Source organism: Haematobia irritans, chromosome 1, assembly GCF_050003625.1.
Source record: "Haematobia irritans isolate KBUSLIRL chromosome 1, ASM5000362v1, whole genome shotgun sequence".
Classification (NCBI taxonomy): Eukaryota; Metazoa; Arthropoda; class Insecta; order Diptera; family Muscidae; genus Haematobia; species Haematobia irritans.
In genome coordinates, this window is record NC_134397.1 from 142,404,616 (window position 1) to 142,432,453 (window position 27,838).

Below are 27,838 nucleotides of genomic sequence, written 5' to 3' on the forward strand. Positions count from 1 at the left end.
TGAATTACCTGTAGATCACTGCCATGGTGATGAACGAAGATCGTTTCATGCGGCGTTAAGCTTCAGCGATGGCAAGAAAAAAAATATTTTTGGAGAATTTTTGTTCTGCTTTTCTCGCTGTTCGCGTCTCTGTCTCTGCTCACTGATCACTGCTTCACTAGTTAATTGTTGGCGCTTTGTGTTGTTGTTTTTAAACGATGTGTATTTTTTCAGTCCGACTTCCCTTATGAGATGATTCACAGTTTTTGTTTATTGTTATTGAAGCACATGTAACAAATGCCGGCTCTCAGTTTCTCTCTCTCTCCCACTGTCTCGATGACGATCTATAAGATAAACAAAAATAATAGGGAAAAATAAAAGCATTAGATATGAGAAACATCAAAAACTAAGTCAATTAAAACGTCAACATCGACATCATTTCACAAAACTGAATTGTTTATTGCCATTCATGCACAGTGATACAGTGATGCATGTATTAGAATGTTATACGTGGGTCGGCACAAAAGTTATGATCACATATTAATAGAAATCTTGATGCAACCTGAATGTGCAATAACAACGAATCACACAATGTGCTTAGTGATACTTATTATCGTTTGATAATGGGCTTACTGATATAGAATTAATTAATACACTCTAAAACAAGTATATAAAGCAGTAAGTTCGGCCGGGCCGAATCTTAAATACCCACCACCATGAAACAAATATTATAGTTTCCTGTGAAAATTTCAGGGGGATTTGGTGACAAGCAGATCAGCTCAACCAGTACACTTCCAGAAGATAAATTCAAAGATTTTACCTATGAAGACTAGATCAGAGATGGTCTGCATCAAACTTTTTTAGGTTTGCGACTGTCGCAAAGTTGTAAACGTCACATACACCCTCAAAAAAAATCGCTTCTTTAACATATGTTCCAAACATATTTTGCAGGAAGCACATATATTATTGGATACTGCCGAAATATTAATATGTTTGTTTTTTGTGAACATATTATATGTTTGGAAGCATTTTGTGCCCAAAAATATTATATGCTTGGAAGAATTTTCCCCAAAGAAGATTGTGATCATTCCCTCACATAATTTTCACTTCCCCGAAATTTTTAGTTCTTGGCACCTTTTTCTGTAATACAAATAATGTTGAAGAAATTATTCAATTTTATAATTTTTTTTTTTAATTTTACCTTTCGCCTGGGCGGAGAATCGAACCGAGGCCCATACAGTTTTTAAGCCAACACACTATCCACTGGGCTACGTAGTAGTTATAGTCACCAGTAGACAATTATCGTTACAAGTTACATTTATATAGCATACTTTGCAGCGCCCACGAGGCCATGCAAACATAACATTATTTAAAAGAAACATACATTTGTTGGCCACGTGGAGCAGTGGTTAGCATGCCTGCCTTGCATGCAAAGGGTCGTGGGTTCAATTCCTGCTCCGACCGAACCAATTTTTTTTTGCAATTTAGACATTTATACTATATTAAATTTGTATAATGAAACTTCGAAATGTGGGTTATTAAAAATTTACAGTCCCCACATACATAAAATTCTCCTCTCAAGGCGAAAACACATGCTGTTTTTTTTTCAAATCTCTATGCTCTTGGTTCCGAATGTCTATTCTCTTTACTCCGAATACTCATTCTAATATTCAAATTAAATAATATTTAGACTTAAGCATATAAAATATTTGGCCTTATCATAAAGCAGTTTTCCGAAACAACATACAACCGTTTCACAGAAATTGTAAACATATATATGTTTGCTCGAAATTTGTAAATTTATATATGTTTACATTCACACATATTATTTTTATGAAACATTCATACCCCAAACATAATATATTTTAACATTTTAACATATGTGTCCCAAACATTTAGTGTTAGTTTAGGAACATTACATGTTGGCACTTAAATATATTGTGTTTAAAAATTGTGCCCGAAACACATTTTGTTTATATCGGAACATATGAAAAACATATTTTTCTAACAGTGTAGGCGCCGTAAATGTAGCAAAAGTAACAAAAGTCGCAAACTCAACATACTTTAGTCACCTCAGCTAGGCAGCGGATTTGATGATATCCAAGACGATGGTATATGCGCAGAAGATTCAATTCTTATGAATGTTCACAATTTTCGGCTTTAGTCCCCACATTTTTCCTATTGCCTTTTGCAAGAGTACAGGATAACCGTGGCTTTTCTCGTATTTTCTTAGCTTTAAGTTCAGTCTCCTGTCCAATATAACTCCAAGTTATTTTGCACGCTCAACAATGGGCATTTCGATACCACCTAAGAAAATAGGCTTGACCGTGAGAAAACTTTCACAAATTTCTGCAGAAACTCACAGCGAATGCCATCAAACTAAATTAAAAAATTTTCAAAATTTCTTCTATGCAAAATTAGATTTTCTACAGTAGATTTACGACTTTTGCGACATACGTATTATACCGTCGCAAATGTATGTCGCAAAAGTCACAGTTTGTGACAGGACAACCCTGGACTAGATCAGATTCTGGATTTATAAGAACCATATTTGTTTGAGTTTTAGAGGAATCATAAACATCGTGTGCAAGTGTACAAGAAAATGAAAATGAAATAACGCCTTGATTTAAAATCTAACATCTGTAGATTTTTACCCCCATTATTTAAATGATTACCAGAAGTAAAATCTGGAAACTATAATTCAGTTTCAAGCAATTTTCATTATGAGTGCACATGGACCGATATTCACCATTTTCGGCACACCTCTTTATGTTCCTAAAATACTTCTAGATTTAAAATTTCATGCAAATTTGAAGAAGTAAAATCCGGAGATCGGTCTATTTGGGAGATAAACCAAAACATGGACCAATACACGCCATTTTCGGCTCTCATATTTAAGGTCCTAAACTACCTTTAGATTTCTCATTTCAGGCAAATTGGATAAAAACTACGGATTCTAGAAGCCTAAAAAAAAATCATTTCTTGCACATCTATTTGTATTCCTATAAACCTCTAGATTTTCGATTTCAGGCAAGGTGGACAACAATTACGGTTTCTTGAAGCCCAAAAAGTAAAATCGGGAGATCGGTCTATCTGATGGCTATATCAAAACATGGACCTATACTCACCATTTTCGGCATACCTTTTTATGGTCCTAAAATACCTCTAGATTTCCAATTTGAGGCAAGTTGGATAAAAACTAGGGTTTCTAAAGGGTGATTTGTTAAGAGCTTGATAACTTTTTTTTTTTTAAAAACGCATAAAATTTGCAAAATCTCATCGGTTCTTTATTTGAAACGTTAGATTGGTCCATGACATTTACTTTTTGAAGATAATTTCATTTAAATGTTGACCGCGGCTGCGTCTTAGGTGGTCCATTCGGAAAGTCCAATTTTGGGCAACTTTTTCGAGCATTTCGGCCGGAATAGCCCGAATTTCTTCGGAAATGTTGTCTTCCAAAGCTGGAATAGTTGCTGGCTTATTTCTGTAGACTTTAGACTTGACGTAGCCCCACAAAAAATAGTCTAAAGGCGTCAAATCGCATGATCTTGGTGGCCAACTTACCGGTCCATTTCTTGAGATGAATTGTTCTCCGAAGTTTTCCCTCAAAATGGCCATAGAATCGCGAGCTGTGTGGCATGTAGCGCCATCTTGTTGAAACCACATGTCAACCAAGTTCAGTTCTTCCATTTTTGGCAACAAAAAGTTTGTTAGCATCGAACGATAGCGATCGCCATTCACCGTAACGTTGCGTCCAACAGCATCTTTGAAAAAATACGGTCCAATGATTCCACCAGCGTACAAACCACACCAAACAGTGCATTTTTCGGGATGCATGGGCAGTTCTTGAACGGCTTCTGGTTGCTCTTCACTCCAAATGCGGCAATTTTGCTTATTTACGTAGCCATTCAACCAGAAATGAGCCTCATCGCTGAACAAAATTTGTCGATAAAAAAGCGGATTTTCTGCCAACTTTTCTAGGGCCCATTCACTGAAAATTCGACGTTGTGGCAGATCGTTCGGCTTCAGTTCTTGCACGAGCTGTATTTTATACGGTTTTACACCAAGATCTTTGCGTAAAATCTTCCATGTGGTCGAATAACACAAACCCAATTGCTGCGAACGGCGACGAATCGACATTTCACGGTCTTCAGCAACACTCTCAGAAACAGACGCAATATTCTCTTCTGTACGCACTGTACGCATTCGTGTGGTTGGTTTAATGTCCAATAAAGTAAACTGAGTGCGAAACTTGGTCACAATCGCATTAATTGTTTGCTCACTTGGTCGATTATGTAGACCATAAATCGGACGTAAAGCGCGAAACACATTTCGAACCGAACACTGATTTTGGTAATAAAATTCAATGATTTGCAAGCGTTGCTCGTTAGTAAGTCTATTCATGATGAAATGTCAAAGCATACTGAGCATCTTTCTCTTTGACACCATGTCTGAAATCCCACGTGATCTGTCAAATACTAATGCATGAAAATCCTAACCTCAAAAGAATCACCCTTTATAAGCCCAAGAATAAAATCTGGAGACCGGTCTATATGGAGGCTATATAAAAACATGGTCCGATACTCATCATTTTCAGCACACCTCTTTAGGGTTTTAAAATACCGTTATTGTTGTTTTTTTTTGTATTTTTTTTTTTGATCTCAGCTTAAAGCCATGCATTGACTAAACTACAAGTGTAGCTTAACCAACAGAGGAAAAGTATGCTTGTCAAATTTATTTGGGCAAAGCCCTAAAGACTGCAAGATGGTTGGATGTACAGATGTTTCGGAATTACCACATTCCTCATCAGCATCCTCTACTTGCAGCAAAACTATCAACCAATTATCAGAATAAATTCGGGTAATTCACTCAACCCAAAGTGAACTACACTTGAACCTCCCGAAAAAGGGTTTGATAGTCGGCTACTGCCTAAACAAATTTGCCAGCATATCTCTTTTCCTTTGCCAAACTCAAATCATCGATTTGAATGTATTTGGCTGGGTTTATTTTTGAGCGTGCTTCCTCTATCTTCATTCGTTTTGTTTGTTATTGTTGGCTTCTCTTCAATCGTTATTATTGTTTTTTTGATATCAGCTTAAAGCCATGCATTGACTAAACTACAAGTGTAGCTTAACCAACAGAGGAAAAGTAAAATACCTCTAGATTTCTAATTTCACACAAATTGGATAAAAACTACAGATTTTAGACACCCAAGAAGTAAAAACTGGAGATCGGTCTATATGGGGGCTATACCAAAACATGGACCGATACTCACCATTTCCAGCAAACCTCTTTATTGTTCTAAAATACCTCTAGATTTCAAATTTCAACCAAATTGGATAATAACTACGGCTTCTAGAAGCCCAAGAAGTAAAATCGGGAAATCGGTTTATATGGGGGCTATACCTAAACATCAACCGATAGTCACCATTTTTGGCACACCTCTTTATGGTGCTAAAATACCTCTAGATTTCCAATTTCAGGCGAATTGGATAGAAATTATCGATTCTAGAAGCCCTAGAAATATAATCGGGAGATCGGTCTATATGGGGGCTATACCAAAACATGGACCGATACTCACCATTTTTGGCACACCTCTTTGTGGTCATAAAATACCTCTAGATTCCCAATTTCAGGCAAATTGGATAGAAACTAAGGTTTTTATAAGCCCAAGACCCCAAATCGGGAGGTCGGTTTATATTGGGACTATATCAACACTTGGACCGATATAGCCCATCTACGAACTTGACCCGCCTGCAGACAAACGACGAGTTTGTGCGAAATTTCAGCACGATTGCTTTATTATTGAAGACTGTAGAGTGATTAGAACAGACAGACAGACAGACGGACATGGCTATATCGTCGTAGAATTTCTCCCTGATCAAGAATATATATACTTTACATAGTCGGAAATCGATATTTCGATGTGTTACAAACGGAATGACAAACTTATTATACCCCCGTCACCATTCTATGGTGGTGGGTATAAAAAGGGTTACATTGATCCAAATATTTTTTTTATTTGATATTAATATTGATTTGGGCCCAAGACGGGGATTTTTCAGAATATACACAGAAAAAAAAATTCACGAAACTTTTTCCAATAAAACTCTTAATTGAGTTTTAACAAATATTCAATTAAAAATTTAATTCATTCAACAAATTTTTTAATTGAAACAAAAATGAATAGTATCAATTAATTTTTTAATTGCATCAATTAATATTTTAATTGACTTTTAATTATTTTTTTAATTGATACTATCATTTCTGTGATTGAAGACATTTCAATTAAAAATTAATTGGATCAATTAATTTCGTGATTGAAGAAAAAATTTTTTGCATGTATCGCCAAAATATTTCCAATTAAAATTGATTGAAGTAGCAAAAATGTTCAATTAATGAATTAATTGATACAATTAACTTTTGAATCAAAATAGAAACATTAAGTTAATGATGTCATTGATTGATCCTTTTTTAAATTTTTAATTAAAAAATTAGTTGATACAATTATTGATACCATATTCGGAAGACTAAGTCATTCAAAAAAGTGATGGAACTTTTTTAATTTTTAATTAACAAATTGAAAAAACTAATTGAAAATTGTTACCTTTTTAATAAAAACAAGTAAGGAAAGTCTAAAGTCGGGCGGGGCCGACTATATATACCCTGCACCACTTTGTAGATCTAATTTTTCGATACCATATCACGTCCGTCAAATGTGTTCGGGGTATATATAAAGGTTTGTCCCAAATACATACATTTAAATATCACTCGATCTAGACAGAATTCGATCTTCTACAAAATCTATAGACTCAAAATTTAAGTCGGCTAATGCACTAGGGTGGAACACAATGTTAGTAAAAAATAACTTATAATACCCTGTTTCACAGTGTGGCGCAGTGTATAAATATGGGAAACATTTAAATCTGAAGCAATTTTAAGGAAACTTCGCAAAAGTTTATTTATGATTTATCGCTCGATATATATGTATTAGAAGTTTAGGAAAATTAGAGTCATTTTTACAACTCTTTGACTAAGCAGTGGCGATTTAACAAGGAAATTGTTGGTATTTTGACCATTTTTGTCGAAATCAGAAAAGCATATATATGGGAGCTATATCTAAATCTGAACCGATTTCAACCAAATTTGGCACGCATAGCTACAATACTAATTCTACTCCCTGTGCAAAATTTCAACTAAATCGGAGTTAAAAATATGCCTCTGTGGTCATATGAGTGTAAATCGGGCGAAAGCTATATATGGGAGATATATCTAAATCTGAACCGATTTCAATCAAATTTGCCACGCATAGCTAAATGCTAATTCTACTCCCTGTGCAAAATTTCAACTAAATCGGAGCAAAAAATTAGCCTCTGTGGTCATATGAGTGTAAATCGGGCGAAAGTTATATATGCGAGCTATATCTAAATCTGAACCGATTTCTACCAAATTTGGTACGCATAGCTACAATACTAATTCTACTCCCTGTGCAAAATTTCAACTAAATCGGAATTAAAAATATGCCTCTGTGGTCATATGAGTCTAAATCGGGCGAAAGCTATATATGGGAGATATATCTAAATCTGAACCGATTTCAACCAAATTTGGCACGCATAGCTACAATGCTAATTCTACTCTCTGTGCAAAATTTCAATTAAATCGGAGTAACAGATTGGTCACTGTGGTCATATGAGTGTAAATCGGGCGAACGATATATATGGGAGCTAAATCTAAATCTGAACCGATTTCAATAAAATTTAGGACACTTGACTACACTACTAATTGTACTCCTAGTGCAAAATTTCAACCAAATTGGGGTAAAACTCTGGCTTCTGGGACCGTATTAGTCCATATCGGGCGAAAGATATATATGGGAGCTATATCTAAATCTGAACCGATTTCAATAAAATTTGGAACACTTGACTATAGTACTAATTGTTTTTCTTGTGCAAAATTCTAGCTTCTGGGGCCATATAAGTCCATATCGGGCGAAATATATATGGGAGCTATATCTAAATCTGAACCGATTTCTTCCAATTTCTTCTATTCTGAGCCAAAACACATACTTGTGCCAAATTTGAAGTCGATTGGACTAAAACTGCGACCTAGACATTGATTACATAAGTGTGGTCATGGACAGACGGACATGGCTATATCGACTGAGGAGTCCACCCTGAGCATTTTTGCCAAAGACACCATGTGTCTATCTCGTCTCCTTCTGGGTGTTGCAAACATATGCACTAACTCATAGTACCCTGTTCCACAGTGTGGCGCAGGGTATAAAAATTAATTGAGTTTTGCAATCAACATCAATTAAATTTTTAATTGAATAAAATAAAAAATTAATTACAATTTACTAATGACATGAATTAAGACATTTCAATTAAAAACTTAATTGGATCAATTAATTTCGTGATTGAATCAGAAAAATGGTTTTTTATATGTTGATATTTTAACAAGTATATACAGCCGTAAGTTCGGCCAGGCCAATTAAAATCTTATGTACCCACCACCATGGATTGCGTAGAAACTTCTACTAAAGACGGTCATAAACAATTAAATTACTTGGGTTGAATTCTTGATGTTTTGGAAGATTTTGCCAAATATTCCTCTCCAAGTATGAAATGCTTCATACATTTTGTATAGAAATAACATTTTGACAAAATTTTGTACAGAAATAAAATTCTGACAAAATTTTCTATAGAAATAAAATTTTGACAAAATTTTCTATAGAAATAAATTTTTGACAAAATTTTCTATAGAAATAAATTTTTGACAAAATTTTGTATAGAAATTATATTTTGACAAAATCTCCAAAAGACATAAAATTTTAACAAAATTTTCTATAGAAATATAAAATTTTGACAAAATTTTCAATGACTATAAAATTTTGGTAGATTATTTTTGGGTCGAGTGGAAATTGTGATTATTCTGTGATTGGGGATCGGTTTATTTGGGGGCTATATATAATATAGATCGATACGGACCAACTTTGGGATCCACCGTGGTGCAATGGTTAGCATGCCCGCCTTGCATATACAAGGTCGTGGGTTCGATTCCTGTTTCGACCGAACACCAAAAAGTTTTTCAGCGGTGGATTATCCCACCTCAGTAATGCTGGTGACATTTCTGAGGGTTTCAAAGCTTCTCTAAGTGGTTTCACTGCAATGTGGAACGCCGTTCGGACTCGGCTATAAAAAGGAGGTCCCTTGTCATAGAGCTTAACATGGAATCGGGCAGCACTCAGTGATAAGAGTGAAGTTCACCAATGTGGTATCACAATGGACTGAATAGTCTAAGTGAGCCTGATACATCGGGCTGCCACCTAACCTAACCTAACTATATTTTTTTTGCATGGTTGTTAGAGACCATATACTAACAACACGTATTAAATTTCAACCGGATCGGATGTATTTTGCTCCTCCAATAGGCTCCGGAGGTCAAATCTGGGGATCGGTTTATATAAGGGCTATATATAATTATGGACCGATATGGACCAATTCTGGCATGGTTGTTAGAGACCATATACTAACACCACGTACCAAATTTCAACCGGATCGGATGAAATTTGCTTCTCTTTGAGGATCCGAAAGCCAAATCTGGGGGTCTGTTTATATGGGGGCTATACGTAAAAGTGAACCAATATGGTCCATTTGCAATACCATCCGACCTACATCAATAGCAACTACTTGTGTCAAGTTTCAAGTCGATAGCTTGTTTCGTTCGGAAATTAGCGTGACAGAGGGACGGACATGCTTAGATCGACTCAGAATTTCACCACGACCCAGAATATATATACTTTATGGGGTCTTAGAGCAATATTTCGATGTATTGCAAACGGAATGATAAAGTTAATATACCTCCAATCCTATGGTGGAGGGTATAAAAAAAACTGTAAACCAAAGAGGCTTAATCCTCAAAATAAGTCTTAGCCTATATTTGAAGCGTTTTTATCTTAAATCTAAAGATTCAACATTTCAATTAATTCAAAAACGATTTCATTAAATCAAAGAACTAAAAAAACAAAAAACAAACTTTAAACCAATGATGCTTATTCCTCAAAATAAATCTTAGTCTATATTTGAAGCTTTTTTATCTTAAATCTAAAGATTCAACACTTCAGTTAATTTAAGGGCGATTTCTTTAAATCAAAAATGTGTTTCTTTACTTTAAGGAAAATTTCCTTTAGTTCAAAGACATACCACTTAAACGAAGAGATGCAAATTTCCTACATTTGTGTCCCCTATTTCACTAAAGCCAATTTCACTTTATTTCAGTTCATAGGTTAGGTTAGGTTAGGTGGCAGCCCGAAGTATCAGGCTCACTTAGACTATTCAGTCCATTGTGATACCATATTGGTGAACTTTCATGGAACTATTATGTTTGGAGAAAGTTTCCTTTACTGCAGTAAATTTTTGTGTACGTCAGTTAAATGAACTGAAAACCGGGAAAAATATATACAATTGAAGCATAAAGATTTACTAGATTCGTACTTCTCATAAAATAGTTCATAATTTCTTTAAATTTGTAAACAACAAATTGTTTAGTTCCATACAAATCGTATGGCACTAAATCATTCTTGCAATTTTGTAGTTTTTTCCTTCAAACTACAAAATTTTCTTTAACAAGTGAAAAAAAAAAAATTATGTCTAATATGTTCTTGAATATGTCGAAAAATATTTACTTATTTTTGTGATATCGGCATGATGACAAAATTTGTAATACTGTTTAGTTAAAATTTTCTAAAAATAGTTAAAATTTTCTAAAATTAACCAAAAAATTTGTTTTTGCAGTGTATAAGCAAATATGATTTACTTTTTTTTGCTAATTATAGTAGACAAACAGTACAAAAAACATACAAATGCATGCAGATATAACGATCTGATAAACCATAAAAAAATACCCGTTTTAGAAATAACGGGTTTTTTTTCTTTAGTGTTCTACGTAAATTTGAAATATCTGCCCAGCAAAAAAATTTGGAAGTTCTTCCAAAGGCACAACTTTAAAAGCACTTCCAGAAGATGCACTCCCAATGATGTTCTTTATTTTAACTACCCATGAAGTTCTTTTAATTCAATTTTTTATAACATGGTTTTTTCATACTTATAATGGATAACTTTAACTTTTTTGGTTTCAAATAGGTTAAGAACAGAGTAAGAATTAATAAAATGGTACAAATCATTAAAATTTTGTCGACAAAAATGCTAAATCCAATCTGAAAAAATTGTGAATTTTTGAAAATATTTGAGGTCAAACGTTACCGACAAGCGTTAGAATCCATTAAAAATTATAAAAAAATATAAAAATTTATTTATTTGACAAAATATCACAGAATTTTTTAATTTACATACACAACATTGAATTCGGATCACATCTAAAGAAGTCATGCAAATTCAGTGCAACGGCTTTTGAAATGTACAAGCCCATGTTAAATTCATCGCTTCTGCGTCAATTTTGCACCACTTCCGGATCCAAAAAGAACATTTTCATTACTTTTTTGGCGACGCTTTTTTTGCTGGGTGAGTAAAGGTGGATTTTTTTATTTTTAAATAAAAATGTTACTGAATTAGTAACTATATTTTAAAATAATTAATTTGTATGTTATTTATTGAATTGCATAACATTGTATTGTATACACTCAAAAAAAGCATTCCAGGTTGCAAAGATTTTGTATTTACACTAATGATTGTGGTATTTATGCAAAGCCAAAGAAGCGGAGAATTGAAGTAAGGACATATTTAAAACACAATTCCCTTTTAAATTTGAGTTTTGCATACTTGACTCTAGGAAACAAATTTTTTTTTCCTTCTTTAGCTTCTTTCTTTATGTGCTATCAAAGTCAGTTAAAAACGTGTTAACGACAACTTAAATTTCCATATTGTAAAATAAAGTGTTAAAATTTGCTTTTATGTTAGGACACCCAATTGTAAGTCGGATCACTTAAAGATAAGAACAAAATGACCTCATTGAAAAGTTTATCAACTTTTGGACAATGAAAGAAATTTTATGTCAGAGAAATGCGTCTTCTATTCGCATTTGAAATTTAAGAACTTAAAATCTTTGGCCTCATGTTATATATTTTTGGCCTGAAATGTTATATATTTTTCATGGCAACATCTTTTATAACCTCCACCATAGGACGGGGGGTATATTAACTTTGTCATTCCGTTTGTAACACATCGAAATATTGCTCTAAGACCCCATAAAGTATATATATTATGGGTCGTGATGAAAATTTGAGTCGATATAAGCATGTCCGTCCGTCTGTTGATATCACGCTCACTTCCGAACGAAACACGCTATCGACCTGAAACTTGGCACAAGTAGTTGTTATTGACGTAGGTCGGATGGTATTGCAAATGGGCCATATAGGTCAACTTTTACGTATAGCCCCCATATAAACGGACCCCCAGATTTGGCTTGCGGAGCCTCTAAGAGAAGCATATTTCATCCGATCTGGCTGAAATATGGTACGTGGTTTTAGTACATGATCTCTAACAACCATGCAAAAATTGGTCCATATCGGCCCATAATTATATATAGCCAAATAAACCGATCCCCAGATTTGGCTTGCGGATCCTCTAAGAGAAGAAAATTTCATCCGATCTGGTTGAAATTTGGTACATGGTGTTAGTATATAGTCTATAACAACCATGCAAAAAAAGGGCCACATCGGTCCATAATTATATATAGCCCCCATATAAACCGATCCCCAGATTAGGCTTGCGGAGCCTCTAAGAGAAGCAAATTTCATCCTATCCAGCTGAAATTTTGTACATGGTGTTAGTATATGGGTTCTAACAACCGATCCCCAGATTTGGCTTGTGGAGCCTATTGGAGGACAAAACTCATCTGATCCGGTTAAAATTTGGTACGTGGATTTAGTATATGGTCCCTAACAACCGTGGAAAATTTATCCATATCGGTCCATAATTATATATAGTCCCCATACAAACCGATCCCCAAATTTGACCTCCGGAGCCTCTTGGAGTAGTAAATTTCATCTGATCCGGTTGAAATTTGGTACGTGGTCTAAGTATTTAGACCATATCGGTCTATATCGGTCCAATTATATATAGCCCCCATATAAACCGATCCCCAGAACCTCCACCGAACCTTCTTGGAGGAGCAAATTCATCCGATTCGGTTGAAATTTTTTACATTGTGATAGTATATGGCCGCTAACAACCATGCCCAAATTGGTCCATATCGGGCTATAATTATATATAGCCTCCAGATAAACCTATTCCCAATCACACACAATTTGGTCCATATCGATCTGTTCTTAAGTGTATATAGCCCCCTTATAAAGCGACCCCCATTTTTCAATTCGGCTCTCTAATTAGCGCTCAAAACTTCATATCCGTTGGTAATTATTTATAGACTTCCCTATATACCATACACCGGGTCAGAACTGAATTATATACGTATTTAATCTGTTTTGTTATACCCTCCACCAAGGGAACCTTCTTGGAGGAGCAAATTCATCCGATTCGGTTGAAATTTTTTACATTGTGATAGTATATGGCCGCTAACAACCATGCCCAAATTGGTCCATATCGGGCTATAATTATATATAGCCTCCAGATAAACCTATTCCCAATCACACACAATTTGGTCCATATCGATCTGTTCTTAAGTGTATATAGCCCCCTTATAAAGCGACCCCCATTTTTCAATTCGGCTCTCTAATTAGCGCTCAAAACTTCATATCCGTTGGTAATTATTTATAGACTTCCCTATATACCATACACCGGGTCAGAACTGAATTATATACGTATTTAATCTGTTTTGTTATACCCTCCATCAAGGGATGGGGTATATTAACTTTGTCATTCCATAAAGTATATATATTCTGGGTCATGGTGAAATTCTGAGTCGATCTGAGCATGTCCGTCCGTCTGTTGAAATCACACTAACTTCCGAACGAAACAAGCTATCGAATTAAAACTTGGCCCAAGTAATTGTTATTGATGTAGGTCGGATGGTATTTCAAATGGGCCATATAGGTCCACTTTTACGTATAGCCCCCATATAAACTGACCCCCAAATTTGGTTTGCAGACCCTCTAAGAGAAGCAAATTTTATCCGATCCGTCTGAAATTTGGTACATGGTGTTAGTATATGGTCTCTAACAACTATGCAAAACTTGGTCCAAATCGGTCAATAATTATATATAGCCCTCATATAAACCGATCCCCCGATTTGGCTTGCAGAGCCTCTAAGAGAAGCAAATTTCATCCGATCCAGCTGAAATTTTGTACATGGTGTTAGCATATGGTCTCTAATAACCATGCAAAAATTGGTCCACCTCGGTGCATACTTATATATAGCCTCCATATAAACTGATCACCAGATATGACCTCCGGAGCCTCTTGGAAGACCAAAATTCATATGATTCAGTTAATATTTGGTACGTGGTGTTAATAGATGGCCTCAAACACCCATGCAAAAATTGGTCGAAATCGGTCAATAATTATATATAGCCCCCATATAAACCGATCCCCAGATTTGACCTCCGGAGCCCCTTGGAAGAGCAAAATTCATCTGATTCAGTTGAAATTTGGTACGTGGTGTTAATAGATGGCCTCAAACACCCATGCAAAAATTGGTCGAAATCGGTCAATAATTATATATAGCCCCCATATAAACCGATCCCCAGATTTGACCTCCGGAGCCCCTTGGAAGAGCAAAATTCATCCGACTCGGTTGAAATTTGTGCGTGATGTTAGTATATGGTATCCAACAACCATGCAGGAATTGATTCATATCAGTCCATAATTATATATAACCCCCATATAAAACGATCCCCAGATTTGACCTCCTGTGCCTTTTGAAGAAGCAAAATTCATCCGATCTGTTTGAAATTTGGTACGTGGTGGTAGTATATCATATTTAACAACCATGCCAAAAGTGGTCCATACCAGTCCATAATCATATATAGCCCCCATATAAACCGACCCCGAGATTTGGGTTTTGGAGTCTCTTGGAGGAGCAAATTTCATCCGAGTCAGTTGAAATTTGGTACATTGTGCTAGTATATGGCCGTTAACAACCATGCCTACCTAGGTCCATATCGGTCTATAGTTATATATAGCCCTCAGATAAATCGATTCCCAATCACACAAAAATTGGTCCATATCAAGTTCATAATTGTAACATATATAGTCCCCATATTTCAATTCTGGCTCCCTACGTACCGTGCAAAAGTCCATATCGATTCGTAATTAAAGGGTGATTTGTTAAGAGCTTGATAACTTTTTTTTTTTAAAAAACGCATAAAATTTGCAAAATCTCATCGGTTCTTTATTTGAAACGTTAGATTGGTCCATGACATTTACTTTTTGAAGATAATTTCATTTAAATGTTGACCGCGGCTGCGTCTTAGGTGGTCCATTCGGAAAGTCCAATTTTGGGCAACTTTTTCGAGCATTTCGGCCGGAATAGCCCGAATTTCTTCGGAAATGTTGTCTTCCAAAGCTGGAATAGTTGCTGGCTTATTTCTGTAGACTTTAGACTTGACGTAGCCCCACAAAAAATAGTCTAAAGGCGTCAAATCGCATGATCTTGGTGGCCAACTTACCGGTCCATTTCTTGAGATGAATTGTTCTCCGAAGTTTTCCCTCAAAATGGCCATAGAATGTAGCGCCATCTTGTTGAAACCACATGTCAACCAAGTTCAGTTCTTCCATTTTTGGCAACAAAAAGTTTGTTAGCATCGAACGATAGCGATCGCCATTCACCGTAACGTTGCGTCCAACAGCATCTTTGAAAAAATACGGCATCTTTGAAAAAATACATTTTTCGGGATGCATGGGCAGTTCTTGAACGGCTTCTGGTTGCTCTTCACTCCAAATGCGGCAATTTTGCTTATTTACGTAGCCATTCAACCAGAAATGAGCCTCATCGCTGAACAAAATTTGTCGATAAAAAAGCGGATTTTCTGCCACTGATTTTGGTAATAAAATTCAATGATTTGCAAGCGTTGCTCGTTAGTAAGTCTATTCATGATGAAATGTCAAAGCATACTGAGCATCTTTCTCTTTGACACCATGTCTGAAATCCCACGTGATCTGTCAAATAGTAATGCATGAAAATCCTAACCTCAAAAGAATCACCCTTTATTTGTAGACTTACCTACACATACCTTTTTTGTCTAATATATACCACGTATGGACTAACTCACAATTTAGAAAACGATTTAAGATACCAAAACCCAAGTAATTCGATTGTGGATGGCAGTCTTTCGTAGAAGTTTCTACGCTATCCATGGTGGAGGGTACAAAAGTTTCGGCATGGCCGAACTTACGGCCATATATACTTGTTTTTTGTCTAATATATACCACGTATGGACTAACGTACAATTTAGAGGACCACGTTAAGAAGTTTTAAGATGGCAAGGTCATTGGGAAGTATTACAACAACCCAAGTAATTCGATTGTGGGTGACAGTCTTTAGTAGAAATTTCTACTCAATCCATGGTGGAGGGTACATAAGATTCGGCCTGAACTTACGCCCGTATATACTTGTTTTTTTTTTTAATGTTATTTTTATACAAAACTGAATTCTTCAGGATTTTTTTATTAAAATGTATAGTTATTGAAGAGCATGTTAATTTGCTTTTTTAAATGAAACAAATACTCTTTTATTTCTTATTATTTTTTATTTATTTTATTTTAATATTTTTTTACATTGCCGATTTTTTGACAATTTTTAAAATACAAGTGCAGATTTCTTCGGAAAAAAATTAAGATTGTTCTTGAAATTTTATTGACAGTCCACCTAACAACAGTTATTCAAAAGCAAGTAGTGGAAGTAAAAAGTTTGTATGAAGAAATATAAAAATTTGGATTAATATTTCGTCCGTCTTAATAACATTTATGAAATTCAACAATTTTGACGTTTTTTCTCTCTAACCTTCTGTCTGAGAGTGTCTTTGTATTTGATGGTGTCAAACAGCAGACCAATGTGGAATGATATATTAACTCTTTTATGCGTGATGAGGTCCCGGTTGACTTTTTTGATTTTTATTCATAATTAACTTTATCTTTTATATGATTTGCAGCAAGATGGTTTATGACTTCCTGTAATAAAGTGTTTTAAGTTGGATATTTGTAATTTTTATGTGATTGTGCCATTGCACTATGGGCGGAAATCGCAAAACAGCGGCAAAAAGTCAAATTTTCAAAAAGAAAAATTATTGGATATTCCAATTGAAATTACTATAGAACATCTTGGATAGTAAAAATCGAAAGTTAATTTAAAACTTGGCAACCCTGTTCAGGAGAAAAAGGCTGCCAATGTTTACCAAAATTTATGCCAGTTGCGTTTAATCAAGGCGAACAAAAAATGACAAATTTCGTCCTTAATTTTTTCGCAATAAAAGTGAATAAAGAAAACTTTTAAATGTAGATTCTAAGAGGAGGTTTAGTAGTTCAAAATGTTGTAAAGACTTTACAAAATATTTTTGTTTTTGAACTTGAATTTATGGATTCAAAAGTGCGGTTTATATGTGAAAATTGTAACACATACGTATCTTTGGGAGGAATAGAACTAGAAATGTTAACGATTGTTAATGAAAATTTTTGCTTATTATTGTTCGTGAGGAAGTATACTTTTACGTGCTGTAAAGTTTGTCTGCCCAAATTTGCCCATAAATGTAAGGGTTTTATAGTCAAATTTGGGAAAATCGGGCGATACATATATATGGTAGCTATATCTAAATCTGAACCGAATTTGATAAAATTTTGCACACTTTAAGGGTACTATAAAAAATTACTTTGTGTTAAATTTGAAGACAATCGGGTGGTAAATAAGCGCAGTATGGTCTAATTTGTCGAAATCGGGCGATACATATATATGGGGGCTATATGTAACTTTGATCCATTTGTTTCCAAATTCAACCGTGTGTTTCCTTTGACTAAGAAAACATGTTGTACCAAATTTTATCAAAATCGGTTAATAATTCCCACCGGAATCCTGCGAACAACAAACACAGAGGGACGGAATTAGAGTTAGATACCGAAGAAGGTGATTTTGATGGTTAATATTTGTTTAATTTTAATTAATAAAATTAATTTAATAAAATGACAATTGGTTTATACTATTTACATAAGGTTCGGGGGATAAGGCGCTTTCTTAATAAGGAAAATAAGCAAATATAAATTAAACTCCATCTAAGAGTATATTCTATAGTATTCCAAGTGGAATTACAATTTCGACCCCTCTATAGTAACGCACCTGGAATAAGGGGGATTGACTCCCTTTTTGTTGGTAACATTTGATTTTGATAAGATATATCGATATACCATGTTTGGCGATACTAGATAAATAATTTTTGCCGCAAATTTTCAATTTCCGCCCATAGTACATTGGCTATTGACTTTTGGTGCAATTTAGTCAGGCTAAATTTTGATTGTCCATGGAACCGAATCATTTAAATCAAGCAAAACAATTGATTATCTTCCAATATCTTTTACGGCAATAAGTTTAAAATTCATTTCCACAGTTATTCTTTACAAAATAACGTTTATCTCATAAAGAAGGCAGCAATTTAGTGTTGTAACATGACATCTAAACTCTTGATATCATGTTTTCATTTAGGCTGCATTAACGAATACGGTTATTGACTTTTTGACCTCGATGTATGATTTCTGTTATACATTTACATAATTTTATATGCAAACACTTTCCATCCCGTAATATACCAATATTCGAAGCATACAACCAAATATAAGTATGCCCAAACGTACGTAACGTGTTAATAAACGGGTGTTAAAATTTATGCTAATGACTATTTTACAAACATTGTGAACACACAAAACCTAATGACATAGTGTTGCTAAATTGATTCGGTTATTTTTAGAAAAACTACAATCATCTGACGATTGAAAGGTATTATAAGGTAATGCAAAAGTTTGCAGTACCCAGATGTAGGCGAAATAGGACTACGGTGTCTTTGGCAAATATGCTCAGTACCAACCGATTTAGCGATTTACGTCTTTCTGTAGACACGTTTTTGTAATCAAAATCGATTTTTGAGTCAGAAATCATTGCTATTCCCAGCAAAAATAGCATCGCCAAAAACGTAGTGAAAAAGTTTTTTTTCTGTTCCAGAAGAAGATCAAAATTTGCGCAGTAACAGTGAATTTGTCATAGGACAGAAATTTTCCCCAAATCGGGGATATATTTTCGTAGACGGGGACGAAATTTTTGAGTTGGGAACATGGGGATTTAACTTCATAAGATATTTTGCAAATTTAGTGTTTTGCATGGAAACTAAGAAATTCTGTGATACACAGAAAAATAGTGATATATACATTATGGGAAAAATGAACTATCTCGTGCAAAAATTGAACTAAATTGTATTCCAAATTTTAAGATTCATTAAATTAACGAAAATTTTCCGATATTTTTGAATTCTTAATTACCATTTACGAAATGCATCTTTCTCGAAAAGAAAAAATGAACTTAAAAAATAAACTTGAAAATAAAAAATCTTAGACGCCAGATGATTCCTCGCATGTACTCAATTTTTCACTTTTTGATGTACTCAGCATAAAACCAAAATATAAAGTTAGTTTTGTATTCTTATCTTTCTTTATGATCAGTAATACAACTTTGAGTTTAGAAACGTATTTGCTAGTAGAAGTTAAAGCTTTACTCGAAGTGTACTGCAATAATATCAAGTAAAATTTTAAAATGAAAAAGTTATCGCGTGATGTGGAGGACAATATAGTTTCCTTAACTAATAATGGGTCTTCGTCGCGGAAAATAGCCAAGGAACTAAATCTGTCAGTCAGTCTGTGGTCATTCGCGTCCAAAAAAAGACGAAATACCACTCCCAAAGAGCAAACCAGAGGTCGCCGAAAACTGTTGACCGAAGCAGACGCTCGCCTTATGATGGCAGAAATGAGACAGAACAAGTCCGTAACGCCGAAAAATATTACTGTTGTCAAAAATAAGCAAGTTAGTGAATGGACATCAAGACGAGCGCACATTGATTATGTTTCAGCTGTAAAAAAAATAAACCTGCATTGCCCGAAAAGAATCAAAAGGCTCGAATGAAGTTTGCAAGAGAGCATAAAAATTGGTCGACAGATGGTGGAAACTTGTTATCTGGTCAGATGAAACAAAATTTAACCATTTCCAATCGGATGGTAAACAATATTGCTGGCGTCGTCCTGGTGATACCATTCAACGCCACCATGTTAAGCAAACTGTGAAGCATGGTGGTGAAAGCATCATGATTTGGGGCTGTTTCACTTGGTGGCACATTGGGCCATTTCAGAAAATTGATGATATAATTTAAAAAGAAGACTACCTCGCCATTTTTCAGACTCATCTTTCCGAGTTTGTTGACAAAAGTGCCTATCCTAGAGATGAAGTCGTATGTTAACAAGATGGTGACCCGAAGCATAGTGCAAAAATATTGACAAAATGGCTTAGTGAGAAAAATTTCAAATGATGACTTGGCCAGCGCAAAGCCCCGACCTCATCCCGATTGAGAATTTATGGTCAATCGTGGGAAGACGGCTGGGATGGTACAAATCAGCACCATCAAAATTAGAAGACCTGTGGGAACGAGTACAGCTTGAGTGGCAGAATATACCAGATGAAATTATACACACTGGAAAAAAAGTCATGCCCGTTTCCAAAGATTTTGTCCGAGCCAAAGAAGCGGAAAATACAAGTAAGGATACTTTTAAGACACAATTCTCTTTTAAGTTTGGGTTTTGTGGACTTGCTTCTAGGAAGCAAATTTTAATTTTTCGTTTTTTTCAGCTTTTTTTTTCTTCAAAGTCCTTTAAAAACGAGTTAACGACAACTTTATTTTCCAAATTCAGACTAGACTTCCAGGAGGAATTACGCTATGTTTCAAGTAAAAAACGTTTTTAAAATAAAGTGTTGAAAAACATGTCATATTTTTTAATGATTTTTTGCTTTGTAGTCCAGATGCAAAAAAGACAACAAATTTAAAGACAATTCATTAATTTTAAAGAAAATTTATGAATTATTTAAGTCAAGTTGACCTTACCACAAAAAATTTTTCTTTCATGTTATGACACCCATTTTTAAGTCAAATCACTTCATTATAAGGACCATGCGACTTCATTGAAGAGATTATCGACTTTTGAACAAGGAACAAAACTTTATATTAGAGAAACGCGTCTTCTATGCTAAGCAAAATTTGCATTCGTATTTTAAGGACATGAAATCTTTGGCCTCATGACAAAATTTTTTTCAGTGCAGGAATTGGTTGAAAGTATGCCAAAACGTATAAATATGGTATTAAAAAATAAAGGGTTATGGACCAAGTATTAGAAAATGTTCCAACTGACACCGGTATAGAAAAGTGCAAAATTGAGTACATGCGAGTTTTTTTTTTCTTGTTATGTTTATTTATCTCTCTGAATTCTTTACTTTTTGTTTTGAGTTTTTTGTTGTTTTATTTAGAATTGAAAAATGAATAAAGGAAAAATAAAATTATTTTGAGTTTCTTTATTGCTGCTTTTTTATTCGTTTAGAATTGAAAAAAAGAACAATTATGTACTCATTTCTGCACGTCACTGTATATATCATATTCCGATTAAATATTTGTTAAATTGCCAAACTACCTAAACCCAGAAAAAAGTGCCTTCGAAACTAAAGGAAAAATGTTTCATCAATATAGTTTATCCATTTTATTTCCATTAAGGTAAATTTTTGTGAGAAATAATAAAATTTACTCGTTTCAGTAAAAAATCCTATACTGTAAGCAGTTAGGAATAGTTCATTAACTAGAATAAGGCATGGAATTTTACTCATACTATTTTCTTCGCTGGGTATAAGAATTTACTACTGAACAAGAAAATTTTATTCACCGATAACAAAGCATTCGTAAAAATAAACAAAAACCGAACTAAAACCAAGTTTCCTCAAAATTAGTAAAATTTCTTATAAAATGATAATTGCGACTTCCTTTATAATAGAAAGTTTTTCAAACATACGAACAACACTTGGCATAGAAAAATATTTTAGTTCATTCGTACTAAGAAGTATGTAATCCAATCAAAACTTAAGGAAACACACTTGTTAGAATATAGGAAATTTTCCTATATTTCTATTGTCTACCTGTAATCGATACCTGTCATCGCAATCTATGTGTTTGCGCGTGGGTGTAATCGATATGTTTGCGCGTGGGTTGTTTTTTTAGTTGGAATCGCGTTGTTGTGGTATACGGAAAGATTGTTAAAAAATAATATGGTAAAATAATATAATAAATAACAAATAAAATATATAAAATATTTATTATTTTAAATTAGTGAGAAAAATTTTCGTTTTTTGAAAATAAATCTATCAATGTTCGTGATGGTATATAAAGAAAGAAAACACCAGCAGAATAACAACCCTTTCATTTGTCTTCATTTTGGAATCTTCAATTATCAGGTAATATTCAGTGACGCTAACCTTTTGTAACAAAAATGGTTTATGATTTTTTATATTTGTAGATATTGAAATTGTAAAAGGAGGACAAAATCGCTAGGCAGCAACTTATTAAAAGTGAAAAGTACAAGAAGAAGAAAAAGTGCGTTTTACAGTTGATAATATCACATGGAAATTGGAAACAGCGGAATAATAAACTAATATTTCAAGGAGATTCGATGCTGTTGATTCTTAATAAATATATTCAATATATTAATAAAACATGTCTTTTATTGAAGATAAAATTGTTTATATAAATAAATAAAATTGTATTTAAAAACGAAGGTAAGCAGTTCGAATTATGAAGTAAAAGTTTTACCACAAATGTGTAAGATTTGTCCAAATGAATGAAAAAATTTCAATAAAATCATTCCATATATGAATTCAAATCAGTTAAATTTTTTCATTCTGTAGTATAGTGGTACATAAATATAGGAAAATGTTAACTAATATATGGAATGCATTATACCTAATTTCTACGAAAATCACATCGTTCAAACAAATAAAAATGTCTTTGGCGCTATACGAAGTTCAACTTTCTTCACAATGAGTTCATTTTAACTTAAAGAAGGGGTCACTTTTTTCTGGGTGTACATATTCTTGTAGCATCGCCACTGCTAAGTCGAAAACTTGTAAAAATGTCTAAAATTGTTTTTTATAACTGCAATACATATCAACATGTAAATCACAAATGCTTTTGCGAAGTTGCTAAAAGTGGGTGTAGAATTAAATACTTCCCATATTGTTTTTATTACCCTTGTGCTCCGCCCCAAGGCATTAGCCGATTTTAAGAGATTTTGTAGAAGTCTAAAAAAATGTTTACTAAATCGGGTCATATTTAAATATAGATATATGGGAACATAAATTAGCAAATTTGAAGGATTTGAGATGGTATCGAAATGTAAATCTACAAAGTGTTGTAGGCCCCGTTACATTTTAGACTTCCTTTATTTGTTTTTTTTTTTTTCGACAGTTTGCTTCGTTCCAGAGCAAGAAGAACAATTAGTACTATAGTCAAGTGTGCCAAATTTTATTGAAATCGGTTCAGATTTAGATATAGCTCCCATATATATTTTTCACCCGATATGAACTAATACGGTCCCAGGATACAGAGTTTTTTGCACTAGGAGTACAATTAGTAGTGTAGTCAAGTGTGCCAAATTTTATTGAAATCGGTTCAGATTTAGATATAGCTCCCATAACATATATATCGTTCGCCCGATTTACACTCATATGACCACAGTGGCCAATCTTTTACTCCGATTTAATTGCAATTTTGCACAGGGAGTAGAATTAGCATTGTAGCTATGCGTGCCAAATTTGGTTGAAATCGGTTCAGATTTAGATATAGCTCCCATATATAGCTTTCGGCCGATTTACACTCATATGACCACAAAGGCCAATTTTTTGCTCCGATTTAGTTGAAATTTTTCTCAGGGAAATTTGCCAAATTTGGTTGAAATTGGTTCAGATTTAGATATATCTCCCATATATATCTTTCGCCCCATTTACACTCATATGACAACAGAGGCCAATTTTTAACACCGATTTAGTTGAAATTTTGGTTGAAATCGGTTCAGATTTAGATATAGCTCCCATATATATGTTATTCTGATTTCGACAAAAATGGTCAAAATACCAACATTTTCCTTGTAAAATCGCCACTGCTTAGTCGAAAAGTTGTAAAAATGACTCTAATTTTCCTTAACTTCTAATACATATATATCGAGCTATAAATCATAAATAAACTTTTGCGAAGTTTCCTTCAAATTGCTTCAGATTTAAATGTTTCCCATATTTATTTACTAACATTGTGTTCCACCCTAGTACATTAGCCGACTTAAATTTTGAGTCTATAGATTTTGTAGAAGTCTATCAAATTCTGTCCAGATCGAGTGATATTTAAATGTATGTATTTGGGACAAACCTTTATATATAGCCCCCAACACATTTGACGGATGTGATATGGTATCGAAAATTTAGATCTACAAAGTGGAGCAGGGTATAATATAGTCGGTCCCGTCCGACTTTAGACTTTCCTTACTTGTTTTTTTAATAAAATTGTTCCACCCTAGTGCATTAGCCAACTTAAATTTTCAGTTTATAGATTTTGTAGAAGTCTATCAAATTCTGTCCAGATTGAGTGATATTTAAATGTATGTATTTGGGACAAACCTTTATATATAGCACCCAACACATTTGACGGATGTGATATGGAATCGAAAATTTTGATCTACAAAGTGGTGCAGGGTATAATATAGTCGACCCCGCCCGACTTTAGACTTTCCTTACTTGTTTCTCTCTATATTTATCTATTATAGCCAGACAAAAAAGACCCTTCGAAAATAAAGGAAAATAATTTCAATTTAATTTACCAATTTTATTTCCATTAGATTAAATTTTTGTTTCAAATAATAAAATTTACTTGATTCAATAAAAATATCCTAAACTGAAAACGAGAATTTTGCTAAGAAAAAAATATTAAATTACATATTCGGTTATTTGAAATGTTTAGAACACTTTAACTAGTTGCCGTTACAACACAGCAAGATATTGGAACTTTCCTCACAGCACAGCAATATAACGCAAGGCATTCTTTTAATAACTGTGCTTGTTGCTGTCTTTACTATCTTCAAATATAGTCATGATGTTGTTGTCTTTTGTTGTTGCTATAACAACAACATACTATTGCCATCATCTGACGTTCGGATGTTGGGTGTTGGCAATGTTGCTTTTTACAATTTCCCGTCTAATCACAGCGAAAGCGTTTATTTGTATCAATAATTCAATAAACGATGCAAAATAATTATAAACTCTAATTCCTCTGCAAAAAGTATATTAACAACAATGTAATTTTACCATGTAATTTTCCCATAAAAGTCCTGTTAAGCAGTGAAGAGGTAAATTGAACACATTACGTAAGTATCTGCTGCATAATCATTAACGCTTATAAGTAGGCAATGCAAATAAGGGTGTTGTTCTATGTATATATGGGACTCAATCGAAAAGTTCGAGGACATTTAATGAGCGAAGGTAATATTATACACATGAGTTTTAGGTTAAACATTATATTTAAGTGCTGCTTACCATTCAATTTCGAATAATATGATCTGCCACTATAATTATGGGCTAAATTTGCATATTTATATAAACAGCAATGCGGGGAGGTTATAATATATACACAGTCAAACTTGCCTACAGTGAACTTCTATACAATGAAGCTATAATGAAGAAATTTCAAAAACACAGCTTTTTCCTTCCCATTTTCTTGTATTCTGATATAATTGCTGTATAATGACGTTTCTATATAATCAAGATTCGACTGTAGTTTGCTTTCATCGCCTTAACAATTAGAAGTAAATGGTGTAGTACATGTGATTATATGTATAATTTATTTACAACAAGTTAGGAATGTCTAAATTTGGGCGGGGCCGACTACACACAATTTTTTTTTTTCTGATTCAATCACGAAACTAATTGATCAAATTAATTTTTTTAATTGAAATGTCTTCAATCACAGAAATGATAGTATCAATTAAAAAATTTATAGTCAATTAAAAAATTATTGATACTATTAATTTGTGTGATTGTCTTTTGTTTTAATTAAAAAAATTTTTGAATCAATTAAAATTTTAATTGAATATTTTTTAAAACTCAATTAAGATTTTAATTGGAAAATGTTTTTTTCTGTGCACCACATTGAAGATCTACATTTTCGATACCATCTCAAATCTTTCAAATATGTTGGGTGCTATAATTAAAGGTTAATTTTCCCATATACATATATTTAAATCTGAACCAATTTGAACAACAATGTTTAAAACGACTACAAAATCTCTAGACTTAAATTTAAATCTGTGCATGTTCTAGGGCGATTTACAATGTTAGTAAAATAAATCGGAGTAAAAATATGACCTCTGTGGTCATATTTTGCGAAAGATATTTATAAGAGCTATATCTGAATATGAACCCACTTCAACCTAATTAGGCATGCATTCACTTAAAAACAAGTTTACTTGAATTTAAAGATTTTGACCTTTAACCAAAAAAAAACTTTAAACCAAAGATGCAAAATCCTCAAAATAAGTCTTAGCCGATACACGCAGAGAAGAAACATGATTGTCACAATCATATTCGAAGAGCAAAATAATATGATAGGAGCTATTTTTGCGGCGACCATGTAACATTTTAACCTGCAACCATGTTGGCTCAGTGAACATGGTTCTAAGAAAAATATAATTGTCCTCATCTAAAATGTTATTATATTGATAAAAAGAATTTTGTTTGAATGAAAAGACAATGGTCACAATTTAAAATGTTATGGTATTCATTAAAAATGTTTTTCTCCTAGTTAAAAGAACATGGTCACAACCTAAAATGTTTTGATCTTTATGAAAAAACTTTTTTCATCGTCGAAAAAAGGACGCCACTTGAGAAAAGAAACACACAAAATTAATTTTATTTATTGGTTTTTATTTATTTATAAACTAATTCATTGTTTATTTGTATTTATAATGCCGTTCAAGCAAACATCATATATTTTTACACACTCTATTTTATTTCAATCTCAACAATAAGTAATTATTCCATATTTACATCGTGCTCATCAAATGTACAAACGCAGACATCATATAACTGCAAATAAAAATAAATGATACCATATAGCAAAATGCAGTACAAAAAACAGGTACATTTTTTCAATTACACTTTCCTTTTTTTGTGGTCACATAAAACCACGTGCCACTTAAATAAATTAACACAAAACACAAAAAATCCGTATTCTTCGTCCATTCCAAGAAACAATCAATACACAACTGACGCGCAAAATGAAAATCGTGTGTACCTGGTCAATGTTTTTATAAAATTCTTTTCGCTGCAAAAAAGTTAAAAAAATAAATGTTCACGAAAAAAATGTAAATGGTCTTTATGGCCATGTAATGGTTCTAGACATGTCTATACTCAACCTATAAAAATACTTTTTTCCCTGTAAAAAAGTAAAAAAATGGAATGGTCTGGAACATGATTTTCCCGACCATTTAATGGTTTCAAATTCTATTATTTAAATGATAAAACATGTTTGCGGTATTTGAGAACCATTCAAATGCTTATTGCCACCATACATTTTTCTCCGCTCGAAAACTATTTTTACAAAGACAATTACATGCTCTAGATAAGCATTAAATGGATGCGGCAACCATGTCCAAACATGGTTTTTCTGTGCGTGTAGATGAAGCTTTTCTATCTTTAATCAAAAGATCCAATATCTCAACTTATTTAAAGATAATTTCTTAAAATCAAAAATGTTTTTCTTTGCTTCGACAGAGAGACGCAAATTTCAAAGATTTGTATCCTAAACCTAAAAAAGGAAATTTTTAAATCAAATATTATAAACATT

At 33.5% G+C, this 27,838-nt stretch overlaps 1 protein-coding gene across 1 annotated transcript in view; it reads right to left on the bottom strand.

Moving 5' to 3' along the window:
* The window catches only part of Gel (Gelsolin), a 176,572-nt gene that overhangs the window by 111,127 nt on the left and 37,607 nt on the right, over nucleotides 1-27,838 (bottom strand). The window contains exon 2 of the mRNA XM_075291812.1: nucleotides 9-323. Coding sequence (XP_075147927.1) covers nucleotides 9-49 — 41 coding nt within the window. The 5' untranslated portion in view covers nucleotides 50-323. The remainder of the gene's footprint in view (nucleotides 1-8; nucleotides 324-27,838) is intronic.